At 36.4% G+C, this 25,475-nt stretch overlaps 1 protein-coding gene and 2 pseudogenes across 1 annotated transcript; all 3 read right to left on the reverse strand.

Moving 5' to 3' along the window:
- Positions 1-1,478: 1,478 nt before the first annotated feature.
- On the reverse strand, positions 1,479-20,288 carry LOC120174420 (annotated as a pseudogene).
- A 152-nt stretch (positions 20,289-20,440) lies between these two features.
- LOC120174421 lies at positions 20,441-24,101 on the reverse strand (annotated as a pseudogene).
- Positions 23,895-25,466, reverse strand: LOC120174422 (WD repeat domain-containing protein 83-like). Its single transcript, XM_039181275.1, has 6 exons — positions 25,336-25,466; positions 25,016-25,118; positions 24,368-24,475; positions 24,189-24,271; positions 24,008-24,115; positions 23,895-23,922 (listed from the first exon to the last, which is right to left on the reverse strand). The coding sequence occupies exons 1-6, from the start codon at positions 25,464-25,466 to the stop codon at positions 23,895-23,897; spliced, it is 561 nt and encodes a 186-aa protein (XP_039037206.1).
- Between the last annotated feature and the right edge of the window lie 9 nt (positions 25,467-25,475).

The raw sequence follows: 25,475 nt of genomic DNA on the forward strand, positions 1-25,475 counted from the left end.
CATAATCTGAGTGCCAATTGGGACGTCTTTTCACATGATCTGATTGACGAGTTGTTGGAGCTTCAGAACTCTCTGGTTCTTGTTCATCATGTGTTTGTTCTACTTCAGAAGAATCTTCTTATTCAAACTCATTTTCCACATGTATCTGTGTAGTCTTTGACTTTCCAGCACTGCCATATTCTTCTTTTCTTTGTAGTTTATCTTCTATAAAGATAACATCCCTGTTGATGATCACTTTGCGGGTAGTAGGATCCTACAAGCGATCCTCTTTAATCCATCAATACAGTTTTGGTGAGATGATCCCATATCATTCTAGCTATCTTATTCTCTTTGATGTTTGACAATACTTCATCTGCTAATGCTAGATGAAATTTTTCCATAGCATTCTCGTCCATTTCGATCCATTTGTTGTCATCTTTGAAATTTACCGGTCTTTCACTGATAGCTGCTAAACAATCGTTTTTCCTCAGGATGGCCTTCATCTTCAATTTTCACAATGAGAAATTTCTCTCATTGAACTTTTCAATATCAAATTTCGTTATCATAGCTTCCATTACGAATAGCTCCAACTATTTCACTATCGTGAATAGTTCTATGGAACCTTCAAAGAATGTGTAATACCTTCTTACTTATGTTGGAGGATCTACCTTTTGGTGGTAACCACAAAGACAATAAGTACATATTACACACTCAAATCTAGCTCTTGATATTAATTGTTGCGGAATATGGCTATCGAATAGAGCAAAATCGCAACTGATAATTTGAGAAAATAAAAAGAAGACACAAATTTTACGTGAAAAACCCCTAAATAATGTAGGGTAAAAACCACGGGCAAATGTAGAAGAATTTCACTATGAGAAAATAAGAATTACAACTTCTCTCTATCTAACAAGGAGAAAACAATAACAATTCTCTCTTGATAAAAAATGAGAAAACAACTCTCAAGAAACTCTCTAAATTCTCTAGTATTGGGAGAAAGCTAGAATGATTTGGGATGATTTTAAAGCTAAATGGGTTAGGGTATTTATAGTTGAAGCTTAAGGACTCATCTTGTAAATATCCTAAAGTGTAAGGGCTAAATCTGTAATTTTTCGCTTACTCAATTTCAACAAAATCAGCTAAATTTTTTCACAATTTCAGTGTGCACCGAAAGCCACCGAAAACTTTGGCCAACTTGTTGCTTTTCAACAATTGTTGCTTGACTTTTCAATAGTAATCATCTTCCGTCTAGGAAACTAAGAATAAGGAAACAATGAAAGATAGTGATAATGGACTGATATTGCATTGAACTGATCAACAGACATGCCTGGTATCACAGATTGCATACTGAAACAGATCGTTAGAGAAGTCATTGGAGCGACGACCGGTGTGAAACAATCAATACTAGTCTATGCAGCCCTTTCTTTCTTTCAAAATTCTTTTTACTACCCATGCACTAAGGATTTCTACGCAAAGATAAGTCGCCCCACTTTTTGTTTTTTGTTAATCCCAAAGTAACTCAACCAGCCTTAAAAGAGATTTGGTTAAGGCTTGCTTCTGCTTGTTGAGGTTGCTCTTAAGCATCACCAGCTTCACGGCGTTGGGATATCTCGAGAAGGTCACCGCCTATTTCTCGGTCATCTACTTTTCTCGTCGGTTTCCATCTAAATCACCTACGTAAGTTTCAGAGTTGTTACCCCAGTTAAGCCCTCTTTCATTTTTCAGGTACATAAGCATGAAAATTGTTTCTCGAATGCTTCATCCTGGAGCAGAATACTTCTCGAAAGTTGTTCAAACATCCCCGGTCGTACACTCGGGGCCTTTCTAGTCCTCTGTACCGAAATGTCTCATATGTGGTCTGAAGAAATAAATGCAGTATCAGAAATTGCTTATAACAGGAAGGGATATAAAGTACGTAGCCAAAACTATGCTATATTTTACACATATGCTGCATGTTCAAACATGGACATAAAATATGATCCTTCGAATATATGAAAATATTCGTGTCTGACATTTACTTCGAGTCTAGACAACGTAAGCCAACTTAACTAATTGTTCAAATATCCCATAGAAGGATGCTCACCTGGTTTGTGCCAATAAGATACAAGTGGAAGCAGGTATGTCCTCTAACAAACCAAGGAAAATGAAGCAATAAACCATTAGTACCACCGAAAGTGGCGACTCTTTTATTGCCTTCCAGACTGTTCCATGTTCATCGGTAAGGAATTTTATGCTCAAGGCAGACATTACGAAGATGAAGATGCAGAGGACGGTTGAAGACGAAATGAACAGAAGAACGAGCAATAGTTTCGCTGCATATAGATAGAAAGTAGGTTACTCTTTTACTACTGTAAAAAATTACACTTCTGAAATAGTCAACTATTTAGAAACAGGAGAAAGGTTGACAAACATACCAATCGGATGCACTGGCCTACCCAAGGACAATGGTGATCAAATCTCTCCACACAGTTATCACATACAGAGCAATGTGAGCATCAAGGTGGACGATACAACTGGCATGTGATACAATACCTCACCTTAACACGAAAACCATTGACAATAACTAGTTTTGTGGGTGGAATTTGTGGGGTTGGTGTTTGCCTCCCGACATCAATTGAAGCCAAGGAACCGTAACATATTTCTTTTGTTGGCGGATGTAAATTGCGAGGAACAATTCCGGGGTCTCTGGTGAAGGTAAGAACAGCTGTAGTAATACCTATTATAATCAATTAAAGAATAACAGTTGAAAATTTGTGTTTCCAAGTCCTATTCCTACATGATCTTATGAATAAAAGGTCACAGCATTTGCATACAAAATGAACTTGCTGGAAAACTGGACAGCAATCTTCAATTTGTAGTTGTATCATACAAGATCTCATTTTCCTTAAAAACATTAAGAGGATATATTAAAAACAACCCTACCTATTTTAATTTTTCAAGCAGAAACCTAGAGGTAAATTGATGTGCAAGGTTTTCATGACATTTAAAGAACACAAAGGGTTTTATCAGAGGAACTAACATAGAAAGTGAAAACTACTGTCACCATTAGAGTTGCAGAGCCAGCCATATTTCCTGACGTTTCATCGAAGAGGTTCACTGTTAGTGCAAAAGATGATAACAGGAACAATGATAAGCAGTAAGATAACTATCAGTGACTTGGCATCTGGACCAAATATCAACCTCCCCTTGAAAATAAATTTCTGCAAGATGAAGCCAAAATAAGATATATATGGCAGAAAAAGTCCATAAATCATGGTAATGATGGTAAATATAACAAACTCGGGACCGTAACAGAAGGGTTTCTAGATATTGGTGTTGGGGGAAAACGGGTTATTTCCCACACGAACGTAGTTTAAAATTGACCTAAAATGTCAAGATTAAAACCACCAAAGGTTGCACAGCGGATAAACCTGTCAAACTATTGAATATTGAAACACAATGGAAAAGAACCGAATAAAAACAATAAATGATAGAACACACCAAATTTACGAGGTTCGACGAGAATATCGTCTACTCCTCGGACACCACACCGGATGATAACTTCACTATATCGCCAATATTACAACAAATGGAATTCTTTAGAATTCCCAAAGTGGGAGAATGAAGAATACAAAAGGAAGAGAGAACTTGTTTTTGGGATGATTTCTAATGGAAATACTTAGGCCTATTTATAGTTGAGTTTTAAGAACAACATGTTCAAAGTTCGACCACCTACCAAAGAATTTTCCATTGTGTACAAGTTAGCCACCAAATATGAAATTCACATGTTCAAAGTTTGGCCACCAACTAAGATGAAATTTCCAATAAGTTGGCCACCAACCAAGATGAAATTTCCAACTTGTCAACTTAATTTCTAGACAAATCTAACAAATCTCCACCTTGGCTTGAAATTACCAAGCCTACTCAACTTCTTCAACTCCCCAAATTTATAGTGCCTCAATTGCGCTCACAAGCGCCACACCCGAAGGTGTTCATACTTTCAGGATGTTAATCAAGTTCAAACAATGATTGAACTTGATTACTGTTACCACCTTGGTCATCATATCTGCAGGATTTTCTGATGTCGCAATTTTCTGAAGTAGAATCTTTCCTTCTTCAAAGATCTCCCGCACAAAGTGATACCTCACGTCGATATGCTTAGTCCTTGAATGCTTCCTTTACAGCCTCTGAAACTGCCATGTATTATGCCTTTGTAGTAGACAAAGCCACCGTAGATTGCAATGTAGACTTCCAACTTACTGGGGCTTTAGCAAGAGTAAACAAATACCCAGTAGTTGATCGACGCTTATCTAAATCACCAGCATAATCGGAATCAACATATCCAACCACATACTGATCAAATGCTTCATCCTGTTCAAAAACTAAACCAACATCCACAGTTTGTTGGAGATACCGTAGAATCCATTTCACAGCTTGCCAATGTCCTTCTCCAGGATCATGCATGTACCTGCTCACAACTCCAACTGCTTGTGAAATGTCAGGACGCGTACACACCATTGCATACATCAAGCTCCCAACTGCATTAGCATATGGAACTTTTTCCATATACACTCGTTCTTCGTTAGTTTTAGGAGATAATTGAGAACTAAGTTTCAAATGAGAAGCCAATGGGATACTTACATGTTTGGTATTTTCATTCATGCCAAAACATTGTAATACCTTTCTCAGATACTGCTTCTGTGTTAATCAAAGCTTCCCTCTCTGTCTATCTCTGCTTATCTCCATACCAAGAATCTTCTTGGCCTCACCTAGATCTTTCATCTCAAACTATCGATTCAACTGAGCCTTTAATTTGTCATCTCATTTTGACTCTTCAAAGCGATCAACATATCATCAACGTACAAGAAAAGATAAATGAAAGATCCATCTTTGAGCTTTTGCAAATACACAGAATGATCATATTTTCTTCTAGTATACTTTTGCCTCCTCATAAAGCTATCAAGTCGCTTGTACCACTGCCTCAGAGATTGCTTTAATCCATATAGCGATTTGTTCAGCTTACAAACCCATTTCTCACAACCACCATCTTTGTATCCTTCTGGCTGAGTCATATAGATATCCTCTTCTAAATCACCGTGCAAGAAAGTCGTCTTTACATCAAGTTGAGGTAGCTCCTAATTCAACTGTGCTACCAAGGCCAACAATATTCTAATGGAGGAATGCTTCACAACAGGGGAAAATACTTTATTGTAGTCGATTCCCTCTTTTTGAGCGTAGCCTTTAGCTACCAAATGTGCCTTATAGCGAACATCTTTCTTGCTATGAGATCCATCTTTCTTTACAAATACCCACTTGCATCCAATGGCTCTTTTACCTTTCGGTAATTGTGCCAGTTTCCAAGTGTTGTTCTTCTAGAGAGATTGCATTTCTTCATCCATGGCACTTTTCCACTTATCACTTTCCAAGCTTTGTATTGCTTCTTAGTAAGTGATAGGGATATCATCATCAACAACTGGAAGAACATAGGCCACCATATCAACAAATCGAGCAGGTCTACGAATTTCTCTCCTTGGCCTTGTAACTGCAAGTAGTTCTGGTGTCTTCAATGGTTCTTGGGTTTGAACCTCTTCATCTTCTGATTCTTCTATTGGAGTTGAAGAATCAGCTGCATCAACTTCTGGGATCATCGTCTGCTGAAACTCCACCTGTTTGGAGTATGCTCCACCTGTTGCGGAGTACTACTTGTCTGGACAACTTCACTTGTTATATTCTTTACTAGGGAAGATTCATCAAAGGTAACATCTCTGCTACAAATTGTCTTCTTGGTGTCTAAACACCAAAGGCGGAATCCCTTCACTTCATGGGTGATTCCCATAAAGAGAGCCTTCTTTGCTCTCGGATCAAGCTTGGATTCCTTCACATGATAATAAGCAGTGAATCCAAATACATGTAAGGAATCATAATCAGTAGCAGGTTTTCCAGACCATACCTCCAATGGTGTTTTTCCTCCTATCACTGATGACGACAGTCAATTGATGAGATGGCCATCATATGTCACAGCCTCAACCCAAAATGCCTTGCCTAACCTAGCATTAGACAACATACATCGAACTTTCTCCAATAGTGTTCGATTCATACGCTCTGCCACCCCATTCTGTTGTGGTGTATGTCTAACAGTGAAGTGTCGAACAATACCATACTCATGGCAAACGTCAAAGAATGAGTCACTTTTATATTCCCCTCCATTGTTCGTCCTAAGACGTTTGATCTTTCTACCAGTCTGGTTCTCGATCATATTTTTCCATTTCAGGAAAATTTGAAGCACTTCATCTTTAGACTTCATCGGATACACCCAAACTCTTCTGGAAAAGTCATCTACAAAAGTTACAAAATAATGGTTTCCTCCCAAAGACGATGTCTTTGAAGGACCCCATACATCTGAGTGAATATAATCTACAATACCTTTTGTATTATATACAGTGGTGCCAAACTTCACTCTCTTCTGCTTTCCCAGAACACAATGCTCGCAAAAGTTCAATTTGCAAGCCTTTGCACATTTCAACAATCATTTCTTTGCCAGAATTTGCAAGGATTTCTCTCCATCATGTCCCAACCGCATATGCCACAACTGGGTTACGTCCAAATCATCACCTCCGGAAGCTGCTGCAACTGCTCCAATAATTGTACTACCTTGGTAGTAATACAAATTATTTTTCCTGATGCCCTTCATCATCACAAGTGCGCCATATGTGACTTTTAAAACTCCATCTCTCATAGTGACTATTGAGCATTTGGATTCCAATGCTCCCAATGAGATGAGATTTTTCTTCAAATTGGGTACGTATCGGACATCCGTCAGAACTTTGGTTGATCCATCTTGATTCTTCAATCGAATTGAACCTATCCCAACAGTTTTACAGGCATTGTCATTGCCCATATAAACAACTCATGCATTTAGTTCCACTAAATCGGAGAACCACTCTCGATTAGGGGACATATGATAGGTGCAACCCGAATCTAATATCCACTCATCGGAATGGAATGTTTCTTGATGAAGTAACCAATGATATGTCAGAATCATGTGCATCATGCATCTGAACAGCTTTTCCTTTCTTCTTCAGCTTCGGACAATCTTTCTTCCAATGACCTTTCTCATTACAAAAGGCACATTCATCTTTTCCCAGTATGGACTTCGACTTTGATCTCCCTCTCCACTTTGGCTTTTGACTTTTCGAGCGACCTCTTGCCACCATGGCCTTCGTTGCTTCGTACTTGCTCTCCTTTTTGGTTTTCTTCCTGAGTTCATAACTATACAAAGCAACAGTTACATCTTTAAGGGTAACATTATCCTTACCATGAAGTAACATTGTCTCAAGGTGCTCAAATTCATCTGGAAGAGATGACAACAACATCAAAGCCAAATCTTCATCTTTGAAGGTTTCATCCATGCCCAATAAGTCTTCCACTAGCTCATTGAACGCAGTGATGTGTTCATTCATACTGGTGCTGGTTGATAATCAAATCTGAACAATCTTTTTTTCATGTGGAGATGATTCTGAGAGCTTTTCTTCAGGAATTTTTCCTCCAAAGCTTTCCACATCTTACTTGCAGAAGTCTCGTTCTTGTAGCCATACTTCTGCTCCCTGGAAAGACAAGATTGAATCGTGATGCACGCCAAACGATTGATTGTTCCCCATTCTTTCTCCTCCATATTCTGGTTTTTCTTCCTCAATGACGATGTCTAGACCTTGTTGGAATAAAGTAATTATAACACGATCTTTAAACTTATCAAACTATTATAAAATAGTCTTTAAATTTATCAAAATTTAATGTTATTTTAACATTGCGGGGGCATTTTATTATTATTTGGGAAGTTCAATACCTATTTTGTTACATTTGAAAGGTTATTGGCAAAAAATATTTTTACATAGTTGAATGACCTCCGGTGTATACCATTTTAAAAGATTCTTTTAATAACTTTGGTCTAATTCTGGTTTTAGTGTATATTACTTTAAAAATTGAGATTTAACGTCTCTACTTTAATTTGTCATAAATTCGCCTATTTACTTAGTAGGTCCAAATGGATAACATAGTTAGTTGCTGCAGGGGTGTGGCTGAGCCGGCGCGAACTGCGCGATGGAACAGGGCCCCACAAAAATAAGGCCCCCAAAATACTGCTATAAAGAAACAAACATTTGACCTTTGGGAACATGAAAAAACATAACCTTTTTAATATATTTGGTATAATACAGCTGTATTAATACTTTGCTATTGTTACTAATGCTTTGCATGTGATTTCAACGGCCCAGTTACTAATGCTTTGCTAGTGTTCCAGCTTTTCAACTGCTCTGCATGTGATTTCCATCTTTTCAACTGCTCTGCATGTGATTTCCAGCTTTTTCAATTATAATATTGCTTAACAAAGGAAAAAAATGCATGTTTCCTTCTTATTATAAATGCATGTTTCCTTCTTATTATTCCACACACTTCGATTCTTCTTTCTTAATTCCTACATATTTCCAAATTCAATCTCTTTAATAATTTCAATTTTGAGAAATTAATATTCCATTTCCAGGAGAAATTAAAGAGATGGTATTACTTCTTTTCAATTTAACGGTTCAACCTTTTTTCTTAGTTTAAATTTTGTACTTCTTAGTTCTTATTATTGTATTTAAATTGAAGATTTGATGATGTTAAATTGGAAGTTGAACTCAGAACTCTGGTGTTATCTTATCTCACTCTGATTTGTTTTTGATTTGTGTTGATTTTGTGGCTGTTTTTGCTTTGTGTTGATTTTGTTTAATATGATTCGAAAATATCAATCTGGATATAAAAGAGTCAAAAACTAAAAGTAGAACAATTAATTCTGTCTCAAAAAGGTGCTTTGGATATTTTTTTTATAAAGGATACCCAAGTAGAGGAAAATGATGTTAATTCTCACTCTCAGGAATTAAATGGAACTAATGTCGATGGTGAGAATGTTGAAAAAGAGGAAATTGTGGATGGTGTTGTTAATAAGGAGAATGCCAATATTTCCCATAATTCTGAACAAAATGTGGACCATAATTCTGATCATACTAACCGCAATGCTGAACAAATGAATTTGTTTATGTTGACATATATGATCCAAGAAAATGGGATTCTCTTGAGTCTAAATTGATTGACATTTTGGTTGTAAATGGCCCCAAAAGAGACTTGAGCATTGTGAAAGGCCCCAAAGACAAATTTTCTCATAGATTTTCTTCAACCTTTTATACAAGATATTTGTCGAATGGTGAAACTTGTGATAGGGAATGGCTTGTTTATTCGAAAGAACTCGACAAAGTGTTTTGTTTTTGTTGTAAGATTTTAAAAAGGGTCATGGTCCTAGGAAAGGTAATTTAATAAATGAATGATATAATAATTGGATGCATCTTAGTACCAGACTTACAGAACATGAAACAAGTATTGACCATGTACTAAACATGGCAACTTGGTGTGAACTTAGGCATAGGCTGCAACAAAATGAAACAATTGATAAAGTTGCTCAAGAACATTCAAGAAAGAAAAAGAGTATTGAAAAGTGTAATTATTAGAATTATTGTTATTGTGAAGTATCTTGCTAAAAATAACCTAGCATTTCAGGGGGGGGGGAAATGGAAAATTATATCAAAAGAGCAATGGATTTTTTTTGGGTTTGATAGAAATATTGGCTGAGTTTGATCCTGTAATGATCGAACATGTTCACGTATTACTAGTGGTAAGATTCATTACCATTATCTAAGTAATGACATTCAAACGAGTTGATACTTTTGCTTTCCTCCAAGATTAAATCTATTATTATCAATAGAATAAAAGAAGCTAGATATTTTTCTGTGATGTTGGATTGCACACCAGATGCTAGTCACCAGGAACAAATGACTCTAATTGTGTTGATGGCTCTTCTAATACTTTTAAAATTGAAGAATTTTTTATCGAGTTCTTACAAGTTAATGATACAACTGGCCAAGGACTTTTTAAAGTGTTAGAAGATGTGCTTAAATCTCATGATCTTGATATAGATAATATTATAGGTCAAGGATATGATAATGGGTCTAATATGAAAGGTAAACATCAAGGTGTGCAAAAAAGACTATTAGATTTGAATCCTAGAGCTTTTTATACTCCATGTGGTTGTCATAGTCTTAATTTGGTTTTGTGTGACATTGCAAACACTTCAAATAAAGCAATGGATTTTTTTGGATTAGTTCAACGCATATATACTATATTTGCTAGTTCAACAAAGAGGTGGGATATTTTAAAACATTATGTGAAAGAGTATACTCCCAAATCACTGCCAGCCACACGTTGGGAAAGTCGAATTGATAGTATCACAACAATAAGATTTCAAATTGTTGAATTAAGGGAAGCCTTACTTGAAGTAGCTACCGTTGATATTGATTCTAAAACTTAGAGTGAAGCAAAAATCTTTAGCAACTAATGAGCTTGGTATTTTTGAGTTTTTACTATCTACAATCATTTGGTATGATATTTTATCTGTTGTGAACAAGGTTAGCAAATATCTACAATTAGAAAATATGGTGATTGATATTGCTATGTGTGAGATAAAAGGATTGATTTCCTTTTTTAGAAATTATAGAGATGTTGGATTTTCAAATGCCATGGACCTTGCAAAAAAATTAGCCATTGAAATTGGAGTCAACCCTATCTTTCCTCAAAGGCGTATAATACATAAAAAAGACAATTTGATGAGGTTGATAGTGATGAGACATCATTATCTCCAGAGGAATCATTTAGAATTCAATATTTTATCTACATTGTTGATCAAGCTATTTCATCATTGGAAAAAAGGTTTGAACAATATGAATTATATGGGAGTGTTTTTGGATTTTGTTTACTTCTGAAAATTTGCAATCAATGGATGACATTAAACTCCAATCATGTTATAGTCACTTTGAAAATGCTCTTAGGAGAGGTGAGTTTTTTTATTGTCATGGAAATGATCCTTTTACTGAGTTAAATTTGCTTAGAGAGATGTTACCTAAGGAAAAGATGGGAGCAATAGATATATTAAGGTTCTTGAAACGCTTCAATTGCTTTCCAAATGTCATAATTGCATACATAATTTTATTGATCATACCTGTTACTGTTGCTTCTGCACAGAGGAGTTTTTCAAAGCTAAAGTTGCTCAAGTCATTCTTAAGGACAACCATGACGCAAGAAAGACTAAATGGGCTTTCTTTAATATCTATTGAGAGTGATATTTTGGAAGACGTTGATATTGAAACTTTTATAGATGATTTTGTTTCAAAGAATGTAATACGAGTATCACGTTTTAAGTGAATTTGTAAGTTGTATTTTTTTATGGATGTGATGTAATTGATGATTTGAAATTACTATTTTAAGTTAATGAAATTAGTCATTTATTATTTTAGAAAAATAATTTCTAGACCTAAGGGCCCCTTTACAAGAATTTGCTCAGGGCCTCCAACAACCTAGCCACGACCCTGAGTTGCTGTCATTAAAGTGATATGTTTTTTAACAACTTTAAATATTTAGTTGACATGTTGGTTGATGATTAATTTATTGACCTTTCATGTAGTTATAATTATGTTACAGAATAACGATAAAAAGAAAATTTTATGTCACAGCTCTGATGACAGCAATGGATGATATTATTCGTTTCGACTTACTGGCAAAATATAAAACTAGAGGCCCAAATTATACTAAATTGAAGTAAAAGGATTCAATTTTAAATTTTAATATAGTAAAGAGACTTAAAACTTAATTAGACCAACAATTTATGATATATTTGTACTCTACATATGTTTAAAATTTATGTATACTAAAAAAAAAGGAGAGAGAGAGAAAATTTTTTGTATATTACGCAGGACCAAACACTGCTAATTTGGTAGGAGTATTGATTTCCTCATATTTTAGTACAAGGGTTAATAATAATTAATTACATTTCGTATTTTTTTACTTTGTTGTAATTAATTTGAAGAATCTTTTTTACTCAATTTAATTTCAAATTTAAATTTATAATAAATTATTTTAAATTACATATTATAATTAAATTTATTTTCTTATATATATTTACGTTATGAAACGAAACATATTATTACCAAATATGTATATAATATATGGGTAAAGTACACAAATGGTTTTTCGATTATAAGAAGATATTTTGTTGAATCTCATGACTATTAAAAATTATGAAATGGTTCGTTGATTGTAGGCCATTTCTTTGTTGAATCTCTAACCATTAAAAGTTATAATGGTCATCTGACCATTCATATGATCCAAACTCGTCTTTTTCTGTTAAAAAAATGACAACAATCTAAGATGAACGTTTAACCTGCTGATTATGATATGATAAATTTTGATCACAAAATCTTAAACGACTATCATATCTCACTTAATACGTCCAATTCATACTATCATAATTTTTTTAACGAAAATGACGAGTTTGAAACATATGAATAGTCAGACGACCATTTTATAACTTATAATAGTTAAGAGACTCAATAAAGTAATACCCTAAAATCGAGAAACCATTTTATAATCTTTAATAGTTAGGAGACTCAATAAAACATTATTCTATAATCGCAATGATCATTTGCATAATTTACCCATAATAATATACTATAGTAGTTTGGTTATGCATGAGGAAGAGGGATGTAACTAGGGTGAGCATGAGTTGAGTTTTGGCCAACCAGACCTGACCCGAAAATTTTACGTCTTTCACCTATCCGACCCAACTTGAAATAATAAAAATATTATTTTTATTTAATAAAAACAATGATTTAATTGAAAAATAATATATAGAGGATATTATTGTAACTATTTCTAAATATATAAGGTAAAATTATATTTTTTAGGTCGGGTCGGGAATTTCTCACCCTAAACTCGACCCAACTCGATCCGAATCTAATTTTTTTTAAAAGAACACGACATGCAATCGAATCAAATCAAAATCCGTCGAGTTCGGATCTCATGTCCATCCCAAGATGTACCGTGATATTGGGTAAGTCGGAATCAACTAGTCACTAGAGCAAGGATATTTATTTTTTATAAAAAAAATGTTTCATTGAATGACTGAAATAGCCCAGTCCCAAAGTCGGTTTTAAAAAGCTAGTAAGGGTAATTTGGGAAATGATGAGTAAAATAATACAAGGTGGTAAAGCAACTGCAAAGTACGTTGACATCGTGTTGGATGGGCAAAGGAGAAATTGAATTTCATTGATGCCGAAAAGGTTGGTCTTCTATGGGAAGTAATCAAATGTCAGTAGTCAATAATATGTTTTCCATAAAATTTGTCTTATATTTATATATTAATAAAAATTACAAACATCTTATTATTTATTTTTTAAATATTATTTAAATTTAAGTTCTCAAAAATAAAAGTCCTACTTGTAATTCACAATAATTTATCAATCTTTATTCAGTTTCACCTACTTCATTTGCAGGAGATGGAGTGGGTACATTCATAGCTAAAATTTCCATCTGATCTGATCTGAAGGGAAAAAGAAACCCAAAATTGTCTCTGCCAACATCCATAACTGGGTATACAAAAAAGGGTAATAATATAACATTCATAACTTAAATTTATAAGCGTCTACATTGGACTTACTCCAAAATAGAATAGAATAGAAGAAACGTTGTTTTTTGAGTGGACCTACTATCTCTAAATCCCCCAAACCCCCCCAAGACCCTAAAAAAGATTTAAATATAATAAATGAATTAATAGAAAAAAAACTCTGTAAAAAAAAAAACCAAGGAACAAAGGTGTCATCCCCTCACCTCCACTATTATATCTACACAACCACCATGGCCGATGCTGATGCTTTATTCTAATGTAATCTTTTAATCATCGCAATTCAGTCCGCAAACCTCTAGTACAGGCCCATCTTTCGACACGATGGGTTTATTCGCACCCACATAAGAGTCAAGATTGAGTTCTTAGAGAATCGTCTTCTTCTCAACTCAAACCTTCCCCGCTGCGTAATAACTTCTCATTTCTTTTGGGTAAACTACCCTATTGGTCACCGGTTTCGTTTGTTCTTCGATTTATAAATCTCATTGTCATGTTCGACATCTACTCCTTTGGAAAATTGTTTCTAGACTCACGACTATCTCACTGCTTGCGATACTTGTCTTCGTGCTGTGATTTTTAGCTTATTATCCTTAATATTAATCCTTTTTACTTGAATCTATGAAAGCTTTTTTAGCTTTTCCATGTTAGATTTCATAATCTGAAAGCTTATTTTATCGTTAATAATCTTAGCTTCTCAAACTATTTAAAAAAAAAATGTCTTTAAATTAGCTTTAATTAAGGTAAATAGCTTGATTTAGTTGAAAAGTTGTTTTAATGAAGTAGATATGCCTATAATTAAGTGATTAGGATTGAGAAGTATTGAGTATTTAGATCTGCAGTGGATCTCATCACTTCTGGATCATATCTTTTCATTCTCCTACACTTTTGGATCTCATCAACACTTGATCAGGTTTTTCCACTCTTGACTTCTACATCTTCCTCTTTTTCCTCCCTTACCGATCAGATCTCTAAATTTCCATTGATGAAAAAATTATCCAGTGAATCACCCATGACGTTTGGCTCAGGAGGATCGAGTGTCGTGGGTTAGATCCTTTGCTTCCCATTCACACTTTTCTTTATTACTTTATTTTCCCCTTTGTTTATATAGATCTTGCGTTTTTATTAATCTTTCGTAGATTTCGTTTTGGGTTTTTATTTATTTTGTTTTCTTATCGATTCTTGCACATATATCAGTTATTATTTATGGGTTTGGACAATTTATGTGGTTAAGATAAGAAATTTAGGGGGTTACCTTTGTTTTTTATTGTTTTACTGTTTATTTTGTTTCAAGATTTGAGTTACTTCTAATTTTTCATTTGTTCAAACTTTGAATTGATTTCATTGTTATTTTCGCTGTACAGTTTAATCTTTTTTGCTTAGCTCGGATATTTATTGAACAATTTAATTATAGTTTCTAGATGTTGGCCTAAAGTTAAATAAGATAGTGTTAATTTTGTCTTAAAATCCTATTAAGTAACCAACTAAGCTTCTTAGTACCCCTCAATTCTCTAGCGTTTTATTAGTGCATCTTCTGTCTTCTTTGGATTCCTTTGTCATAGTTCCTCATAGCTTCAGTTATAGATGATTACTTGAGGTCATGTCATTCTTTTAGATCCCATAGGGCGTATAGGAGGAGGGCTCGACAGAGTGGTGTCAAGGAGACTAGACTTAGAGTTGCTCGTTGAATGTAGGCACATTAAATGTTAGGCTGCTGAAGATGGCCGACGTACTTAATAATAGAAACATAGATTTTACATGTATTCAGGAGACCAGGTGGAAGAGGCTCGCGCCAGAGAGTGTAATGGGTACAAGTTGTGGTATTCAGGCGTAGATAACGCTATAAATGGGGTGGGTATCTTGGTATCCTCTAGGCTCAAGGAAAATGTAGTTGAAGTTTGTAGATATCGGGATAGGATCATGATGATTAAGGTTATTATAGAAGCGAAAGTGGTGAATATCCTTTCAATGTACGCCCCACACGTTGGCCTAGGGGAGGGGGAAAACGTTGCTTCTGGGATCAGTTAGATGATGTACTTAGGAGCATTTCGGAGGATCAAAGAGTTTTCATAGGACTTCAATGGCCATATAGTAGTGCAACCGACGGGTATGGCGGTGTTCATGGGGTTTTGGTTTGGTAGTAGAACAAGGAGGGGTACGTTGCTTGAATTTGCTACTGCTCACGATTTGGTGGTCACTAACTCCTTCTTTAACAAGAGAGATGCAAACTTGATTACGTTTCATAGCGGGGACATTGTACCTAAATCGACTACATCCTGGTTCGAAATCGGGATCAATAGGCTGCATGACTGTTATTTTGTTTCAAGATTTGAGTTACTTCTAATTTTTCATTTGTTCAACTTTTGAATTGATTTCATTGTTATATTTCGCTGTACAGTTTTAATCTTTTTTGCTTAGCTCGGATTTATTGAACATTTAATTTATAGTTTTAGATGTTGGCCTAAAGTTAATAAGATAGTGTTAATTTTGTCTTAAAATCCTATTAAGTAACCAACTAAGCTTCTTAGTACCCCTCAATTCTCTAGCGTTTTATTAGTGCATCTTCTGTCTTCTTTGGATTCCTTTGTCATAGTTCCTTAGCTTCAGTTATAGATGATTACTTGAGGTCATGTCATTCTTTTAGATCCATAGGGCGTATAGGGGAGGGCTCGACAGAGTGGTGTCAAGGAGACTAGACTTAGAGTTTGCTCGTTGAATGTAGGCACATTAAATGTTAGGCTGCTGAAGATGGCCGACGTACTTAATAATAGAAACATAGATTTTACATGTATTCAGGAGACTAGGTGGAAAGAGGCTCGCGCCAGAGAGTGTAATGGGTACAAGTTGTGGTATTCAGGCGTAGATAACGCTATAAATGGGGTGGGTATCTTGGTATCCTCTAGGCTCAAGGAAATGTAGTTGAAGTTTGTAGATATCGGGATAGGATCATGATGATTAAGGTTATTATAGAAGCGAAAGTGGTGAATGTCCTTTCAATGTACGCCCCACACGTTGGCCTAGACTTCAATGGCCATATAAGTAGTGCAACCGACGGGTATGGCGGTGTTCATGGGGGTTTTGGTTTTGGTAGTAGGAACAAGGAGGGGCGTACGTTGCTTGAATTTGCTACTGCTCACGATTTGGTGGTCACTAACTCCTTCTTTAACAAGAGAGATGCAAACTGATTACGTTTCATAGCGGGGACATTGTACCTAAATCGACTACATCCTGGTTCGAAATCGGATCAATAGGCTTGCATTGACTGTAAGGTGTTCCTGAAGAGGCATGTGCATCACAACACAGATTATGGTTTTGTTGTTTCATGTACGCCACGGGTGGAGCACTCATTGGAGGGTTAAACTTGGTAAACCTAGGATCATTTGGAAGAACTTACATGGAGCGACAACTGATGACTTTAGGAGTAAGGTTTTGTCTAATACAGGTTTTGGAACTACAAACTCAATAATGCAGATATGTTATGGAAAATATGACAAATTTCATCAGAGATGGGCAAAACACCCTTGGGTTGTCGACAGGAAAGGCCAAGGAACATAGAAGTGTGGTGGTGGAACGACGAAGACCAAACTAAGGTGAAGACAAAGCAAACTTGCTTCAATGAGTTTCTACAATGCAATGACGACGAAGAAAGGTCGAGAGCTAAACAAGATACAGGAGGCAAAACCGGAAGCCAGAAAATGGTGGCTAAAGCAAATGATAAGCATACGAGGAAATGTACGAGATTAGACACCAATGAAGAACAAAACGACATCTTCAGACTTGCAAAATCCAGGGAGAATAGGAAAAAGATCTAGGTAGCATTAGGTTTTATTAACAACAATGGTGTTCTTTTAGTGAAAGATCATGATATTAAGAGGGTTGAGGTAGTTACTTCTTTGGCTTATTTAATGACGATGCCTCTCCTTGTAGAGATAATACCGTTGATGGGTCATCCGACCATCATACTATGGCCAATGACTGCCTCTACAAGTAGGATTGGGTTTGAGGAAGTCAAAATGGCTCTTAGAAAGATGGGAAGGGACAAAGCTGTCGGTCCAGATCAAATTCCTATCACTGTGTGGTTGGCCCTATGAGAAGAGGAAAGTGGTTGACCAACATCTTTAATATTATTTTAGAGACTGCCAAGATGTCAGAGGAGTGGAGAGAGTCTACGGTGATACCAATATATAAGAATAAAGGAGATCCCCAACGTTGTGGCAACTACAGGTATTAAACTACTCAACCATACCATGAAGCTATGAGAAAGGGTGATAGAGGCTAGGTTGAGACATGTTTACTAGGGTTTTGGAAAACCAATTTGGCTTTATGCCAGGCAAGTTTACTACGGAGACGATTCATCTACTTCGATGACTTATGGATAAATATAGGGAAAAATATAGACATCTTCACATGGCGTTCATTGACCTCTAGAAGACGTATGATAGCGTTCCCCGCGATACAATCTGGAAGCCCTTGGAAACGAGACGATCCCAACTGCTTATATCCGGGCGATTCGTGATATGTACTGTAGATCTACTACATACGTCAGGACTACAATTGGCGACACCGAGACATTCCCGGTGGAAATCACTCCACAGGGGTCGGTTCTTAGCCCTTACATCTTCGCCTTGATTATGGACGACATCTATTGTGCGCACCCAGACGGTGTACCATAGTGTATGCTTTTCGCTGATGACATTATCCTAGTTTGCCGAAACAAAAACTGAGCTGAATATAGACTGGCTACTTGGAAGACTGTTTGGAAGAAAATGTCTAAGGATCAATATTGAAAGACAGTATTTATGTTCAAACTTCAGTGGGAACCAAAACGATGAAAATGTTGAAGTATGCATAGAAGGACACGTTCTCCCCTCAAAGGATTGTTTCAAGTACCTAGGGTCTATGATATAAAAATGGGGTGTAGATGATGACGTTACACACCATATAAAGGTAGATGACTAGTAGGGGCTGCTACTGGAGTTTTGTGGACAAGAAGGTGCCTCTAAAACTTAAGGGAAAATTTTATAGAATGACAATAAGACTAGCGCTGGTGTATGGGTTAGGAGGGTAGAGTCGATATAGTCGACGGTGCCAGAAAGAGAGGACGACCAAGGCGGAAGTGGGAAGACTGCTTGAGATCTGATTTGATGGATTTAACCCTTACCGAGAACATGACCTCTGATAGGAAAGTATGAAGACTTAAGATCAGGTAGCCGAGTAGTGTGGGTCACATCCAAAGGGTGTATCATCTCTGTCTTCTTTTAATGCCTTTGTAGTAATTTTCATGACTTCTACATTTTATACGTTTCTCTTATTGGAATTTATGAAGGCTTAGAACTAGGGTATCAGAGTAGGGTTGCCTTAGTTTAGGTTTTAACCCATTGGCTTTATTCTTCTCGTAGCTGGCTATCGTTGACTCTGTGTATCATTCTCTTCATGTTCCTCTTTTAAATTTAGCCGGGTCTTACGTTTCTGTCTACATGCAGAGATTTTTTACGCATGGATTTATTTGCAGGGATTACTTCCCATTACAGACGCGCATATGATGACTGCATATAAAGACTGTTCAACTATGTATTTATTTTATTTATACATGCATTGCATTTTATCTATATTTTAATTTTATGACTGCCGGAGGTCTTTCATGGAAGCTGCTCTCAACCTGGTGTTGAGGGCAGCCTATTATTCTACCTCCCCTTACCCCATTGCATATGGGAATATGGTTTGTTATTGTTGTATAAGAGTTAAGATTGAGGCCAGCAGAATGGGCCATACCAAATAATGGTTGGCATCCGGTCTTGCTTACCGAGCAAACCCTTGAGGAAGGGGCCCAAAAGGCGAAGAATAACCGACCAAACAATACCCCCCATGAATCATACCCGTTGTTGAAGGCATCCGAGATCCTGACCACAACACCGATTATGTTTATGATCAATAGGTGGTGGGTGGATGAGCAAGGATGTCCACTTGAAGAGGTAAAGCTCGGAAAATTCACCATCATCAGCTGCTTTAGAGGTTATAGTGAAGCTTGTACTGACACCAACCAGAACCTTTAATAAACCCTGAAAGAGGGCAAAAAGATGTGATGAAACACCTCCGATCACCCATAACTGCTTATTCGCCACCAGTCACCAATTGCACATCACCCCACTGCATCTCGAGAATACCGGTGGTAGCAATCGATGTGAAGTGCCATGAATATAAGATTGGCATAGTTACTTATCTGCAAGTCAAATCCAGGATTTCCATGTTAGACAAGCCATAAGTAATTAGTAATCCACAAACTATAACTTGGAAAGATATAATCCAAAATCATATTAATCATGACATGGTTGACCAATCAGTAACACATCTACAACTTCAATTATGACACTGCATTAGCATATGGGCACATTTCAAGTTTCAAACGGTTTTCATTGTTGTAATATCAACTCAAATGATTATCAGGAATAAATCTCTCTGAAAGCTAGATCTCAATGTTAGAACAGAGCATAGAACAGACAGGTAATTCTTACAGCCGGAACAATAACTTCCCAGTAAGGGACAGATAGCTGGAAAGTACAGTAAACAGCAATGAATAGAGGTCCATGGATACACAACCGAGTTTATGTAGGAAAATCGTTCCAACCATTTCAATCCACCCCCATATCCATATACCAAATGGGACAGTGTCTACTAAGAAAATTTTAACAGATCCAAGAGCCCAACGAAGAACTTGGTGCAGACGATCTGAGAGATTATAGGTGCCGAACCCTAAAAGCAGGTCATTTAGGTATGCAGTACACAGATCGCCAGCCATGACAGTGCATCTTGAATCCTGTTAGGATATCCTCAGTAACAGACCCATATATCCAGCCAACCTGGTTTGCAAGTGGAAAATTTGATGATTATGAGATACTATCAATTACAACTAGCTGATATTAAAGTATTTAGATTGTTTTTCTGGTTTACTCACTTCCTTCCCCATTCTGTTTTATCTTCATAACCGCAACTTATGACTAGGATTGCTTCTCTCAATAATGATGCAGCGCTTGCAGTTTGAGGAACTCCACCATCCTCCAGAAGAGCGGAAGCCACAAACACAGGAAACTGACCAAACTTCTTCTCTAGTTTTATTTGTGATGCCTCAGATGACTTCAGAGAGTTCTACTCTGACAGTGTTACACACAGAATCCAGTTTAGCTATAATAAAAATTTAAAATAAATATAAAAATCTTATAAACGCATAACAGGATTAATGGAACATTCAGTTTCCCCCTTGTAAAGTGGGCCCTTACCCGAAATTCCTCCATCGATGTTTTCAAGAGCATGTATCTGCTTTGAAGCTTCCCTTTGCTTAGACTTCTTTATCCTCCCTTTTTGTTTTGTTTTCTTGTTCTTTCTAGAACAACAGCAGAGGCAGCAGCACCATCTTGGCAAACAGTTGCAAGTCTTGCCAGGAGGCTTCTTGGTGACAGGTGCATCATAACCGTAAAGTGCTTGCCTTCTGAAAACACACCCTGTTCCAACATATAAAGGTCCTTGTATGCCATCTAATCCTTTCATGTTGATCTGATTTAGATTTATGAGATTAGGTTTTGAAAGATAAAAATAACAGATAATAAATAGGGAATAAATGAAATAACCTTACATCGAAAAACACAACATTTCGGTTTGAGTATCTATCATGTCAATCAATTCCGTCAAATCTTTGAGGAAACTGCACATAACATACTTTCTTCCCTGATGCGGGTCCATCATAAAACACATCGCTTCTCTAAGTGCTTTGCTATTGTTAATATAGTGATCACAGTCAACGTTCAGAAGATAAGGAGCATTTGAGAGGACTGCCGAGACTCGTATCTTCCACACAAACAATTGAAGTCATAAGTTTGAAACCATGTTTACCAAAAGAGTATGAAAGGAAAGAATGTGTGCCTTACCAAAGCATTCATGGCCCCAGCCTTTTTATGGTGCTCAAACCCTGGCCTCTTCTCAAGGGAAACATAAACTAGGTAACTCATTTCCTTCCAGATCGCGCACACCACTGTGACCAAGGAAAACCTGCCAGGAGACAAATATTAGTTATAGTGTTGCAAATAAGAACATCAATAAACTCATCAGATATAATAGTTGCCTTAAATCAAAATAGCAAGCAGCTCAAAGTCGCTACAAATTCTGTCTCAGGATTACAGTAAGTAAACAATAATTTGTCTTGTAACAAAAAAATTCAAAAAGTACTCAAAATAAATAAGGATGAGGCAAAAATCTACTCATGAAGTAGGTGGCAAAAATGAATCATGAATTACTTTCACAAATCACAAATAAAATAAACCTATTTTACAATCGAACATCAATGCAAAAGTCTCTCCTACATCCACAGCCACAAGAGACAAAACAAAGAAATAGTTAACAAGATTGATTCATTTCATCAAAAAAGCATCTATCCTAAGGTAGTGTTTTCCTGAACAATACGCAATTGCTCTGCATTACAAATAATAATAATGCAAGTCAAAAGCAACAGAATCTCACCTGAATCACGCCAGGATGGTCACGAACACAGTGTCCAGGCCACGGAGTTCCATCCTGCATATTCCAACCATCCTCAGGAACCTTCTGCGCTGTGGAAACCAATCCATTTATCCTAACTTTAAATTCTTCATACTCTCTCTGTCCATCAGATGATATACTAGAATAAATTATCCTTTACAATATCAAAAGAGAAATCATAATGCTAAATTCCATCTCAGATTGATTAGAAACTGCAGATGATTTAGAGCTTTAAACATAATACTTGGATAGAACACATTTTACAATGCATGACAAGAATCACACCTTCATTGCTCGTCTTTCCCTTACAAAAGCTGGATGGACTTTGTTTTTTAGGTAGTCTATCTTCTGAGAGAAATACCACTCGGGTGCACGGGGCTCGATATTGAACTTTTTACAGAAAGGAACCCATTTCCTAGCAAATTCAGAAGTCTCTGAGAGAGCTTCAAATGTGAGCATGGCAGCACCATCATCTGATACATAGCATGCGACTTTATCGACAGGATAATCAACAGCAAGGATGGACAGAACAGTGTTTGCAGTGATCAGTGGAGGTTCTTTCATTGGATCAACTGTACTCACAAAAATGTCAACACTAGCTAACTCTGATAACTTACCTTCTTTCTCATACCTGTGCATAAAGGTAAAATTAGCACGTGTCACCTTATTCATATAGCATGTAGGTACATTAAACAAGGAGGCAGAAATCTGAATTCATGACAAATAATCATATAAAAACATAAAGCACCACTAGTGGTAGGCACCACTACAAACCTCAGAGATAGTCGATCAAGGTATGTTTCACGCTATATTGGGTACCATTTTGGGATTGATCCAGAATCCACAAGACAGCAAACCATATTTCACAAATTACAGATGTCAACCACAAGCCATAAGCGTCCCTGACTGGATGCAGAAGTCGGTAGTGAAAAAAGAGGCCAAGAATTGCAAGACGGAGTATGATAATCATTCTGTATGGATTTATCTTGCTTGAAGGTATCGGTAGCTTCCTTGAAAGTGGTTGCCTGCCTTCATCCATCCTGAAAACACTTTTTCAAATGACGAACGAATTATTACAGTCACTCGCTGCAGGCCACAACCAGCTGTTGTTGCAGATGACAATTAAAATATCTAGTTGTATTTTGCACCTCTATTGTATTTTATTTATATTGAAGGCAAAGTTGTATTTCTCAAGCTTACTCGTATATCCTTTGGCATGATCATGACCAACCATAGTATTAATATTATTCCACCTATATTGTATTCCAATGAATCAAATTACCAAATCGCTTAATAGCTATTTTCTTTTTATAATCAATTCCCAACATAAAGTAAATCCATTTAATGAACCAAATGTGTCGTTAGGCTTTACAAACAGTGAACATAACATGCGTAAAAAAAGGCTGGTTAGGCAAAACAACGAGAAGATTTCAATGTTTCTTACAGTGAAAGCAAAAGCAAGTATTTGTACGATATGATCCAAACACTGATGAATAGGTAAATTATCCTGAAAATTCAGCAGTACAAGAAGAAGCATTCGGAGAATAAATGAGCTCGTAATTTTGAAATGACAGATGCATCTACCAGATCCCAGAAGAAGATTGAGCCATCCGCAGATCCACCAATTACATGCGCGTCACTGTTGGTTAGGCAGCAATCCATTTTGTAGGACTATTGCAGAATAACAAAAAGCAAATTACCGCAATTCATGAGAGTAGAAAACTAAAGCGCTTGGCTGAAACATATCCTTTATATTCAGAACCCTTTGGATTGATAATCAATACTTGAAGGGGGATAAACTAGCTAAAATTAAAGGCACGATAAAAAGATTGCAAGATAGGATAAGGCCTGCATTCTAACTTTGCAAGCATGTCCTTTATTCCTGCAATAGTTCACCAGTGGACCTGCCATAGGAGAAACCCAGATTCAGGGGCATTCAAAGCTAGGTAAAATTTTGCAGAAAGAATCAAATTACATTGAAGGCTTTACCTGTCTAAAAGTCGTATACGTGAATCCAAGCAACTGGCTAATATACAGTTACCGTCATTTGACATCGAGAAACAGTTGACAGGTTGCCCTAAGTCATCTGATATTTCTCTACAGTAAAAAGCAAGGAAATCATTTAATGGATATTCAGTGTCATAATTCAAGTTAGAACGTAAAGGAAAACTCTACAGAATCACTTCTGCCACGCACCGACCAAGTCTTGGTTAAACAAACAGACATAACAGTGTCCAAAAACGAGTCAATTATCTGCATATAGTAGCGAACTTTAATTTGATAAGCTATTATACACAATAAAACGCATTCGTAATATATATAACAATATAAAGTAGACAAATTTAGAACCTGTATGGGTTCAGTGCTGTGAGACCTGCAGTCCCAAGCACGCAATGACCTATCATAACCTGTAGATACTACCACAGATGCATACTCGTTAAGCTGTACCGCATTCACCTAGGAAATATATTAACACAAAAGTGGAAACATCAGAAAACAATTGACAAAGACTTCAAATGTAGGTTTGCTCAAATTATTAGTTTTATTACTACCTTTTTTTTCATAAGCCAAAATTTAAATTTAAATTTAAAAACGAGTTGTAATAAATTTTTTGAAGAACTAAACAATACGCATTTCACTTTCATCAATTTCCAATTATAAACAATAATTATTACGGAAGCTACACGTTTAGTATTAAAATATTATTTTTGTTCTATTTTGATAATCAAACTTTACTTTTTTCATGACCATACCTAGCATTCTTGGTGATCAATTAATAGAATTATTGACATTACATTTTTTATTTTATTTTTTTCAATGATGAAGTCGCGTTAGCTTTTGATGAAACGTCAAGATCAACGTTAGTTATGATTTTAAAAAACAAAAACAAAATGTGGGTACCAAAAAAGATCAACACTAATAATTTTGGTACTAAAAGTGTAGTTTACCCTATTTATTAATCTACATAATAAACATGGAAGTAGCAGAAGGAAAAACCTCGCCATCATGGCCGCGAAACTTGCGAATAACACGATCGGTGGAAACATCCCAATAGAAAATATGTCGGTCTCCGACGCAAGAGCACAGCTTGGAGTTATCTCTACAGGAAAGGACATATTTGTTAAAGTTTAGAACGAAACCTAAGAAAGGGATCGGGCCGGAATGATGATGAAGACTAAGAAAGGGATCGGGCCGGAATGAGGATGAAGACGAGTGCTGGGTGACGTGGACATCGCGAACTTCGCGGCCGTGAGATTTGTAAGTTTTGATGTGGATGCCGCGGTGAGGGTTCCAAAGACGGATAGTGCGGTCTTTACCGCAGCTCAGGCAATAGTTGCCGTCGCTGTTGAATCTCGCCGCTAATACTGCACCTTCGTGGCCTTTTAGCACGTTGGCTTCTTTCCTGGGTCATTTTTCTCTTATTTTTCCCCTTGCCAACCCCGGCCATGGTTTCGAT

Source organism: Hibiscus syriacus, unplaced genomic scaffold (assembly GCF_006381635.1).
Source record: "Hibiscus syriacus cultivar Baekdansim isolate YM2019G1 unplaced genomic scaffold, ASM638163v2 tig00112079_pilon, whole genome shotgun sequence".
NCBI lineage: Eukaryota > Viridiplantae > Streptophyta > Magnoliopsida > Malvales > Malvaceae > Hibiscus > Hibiscus syriacus.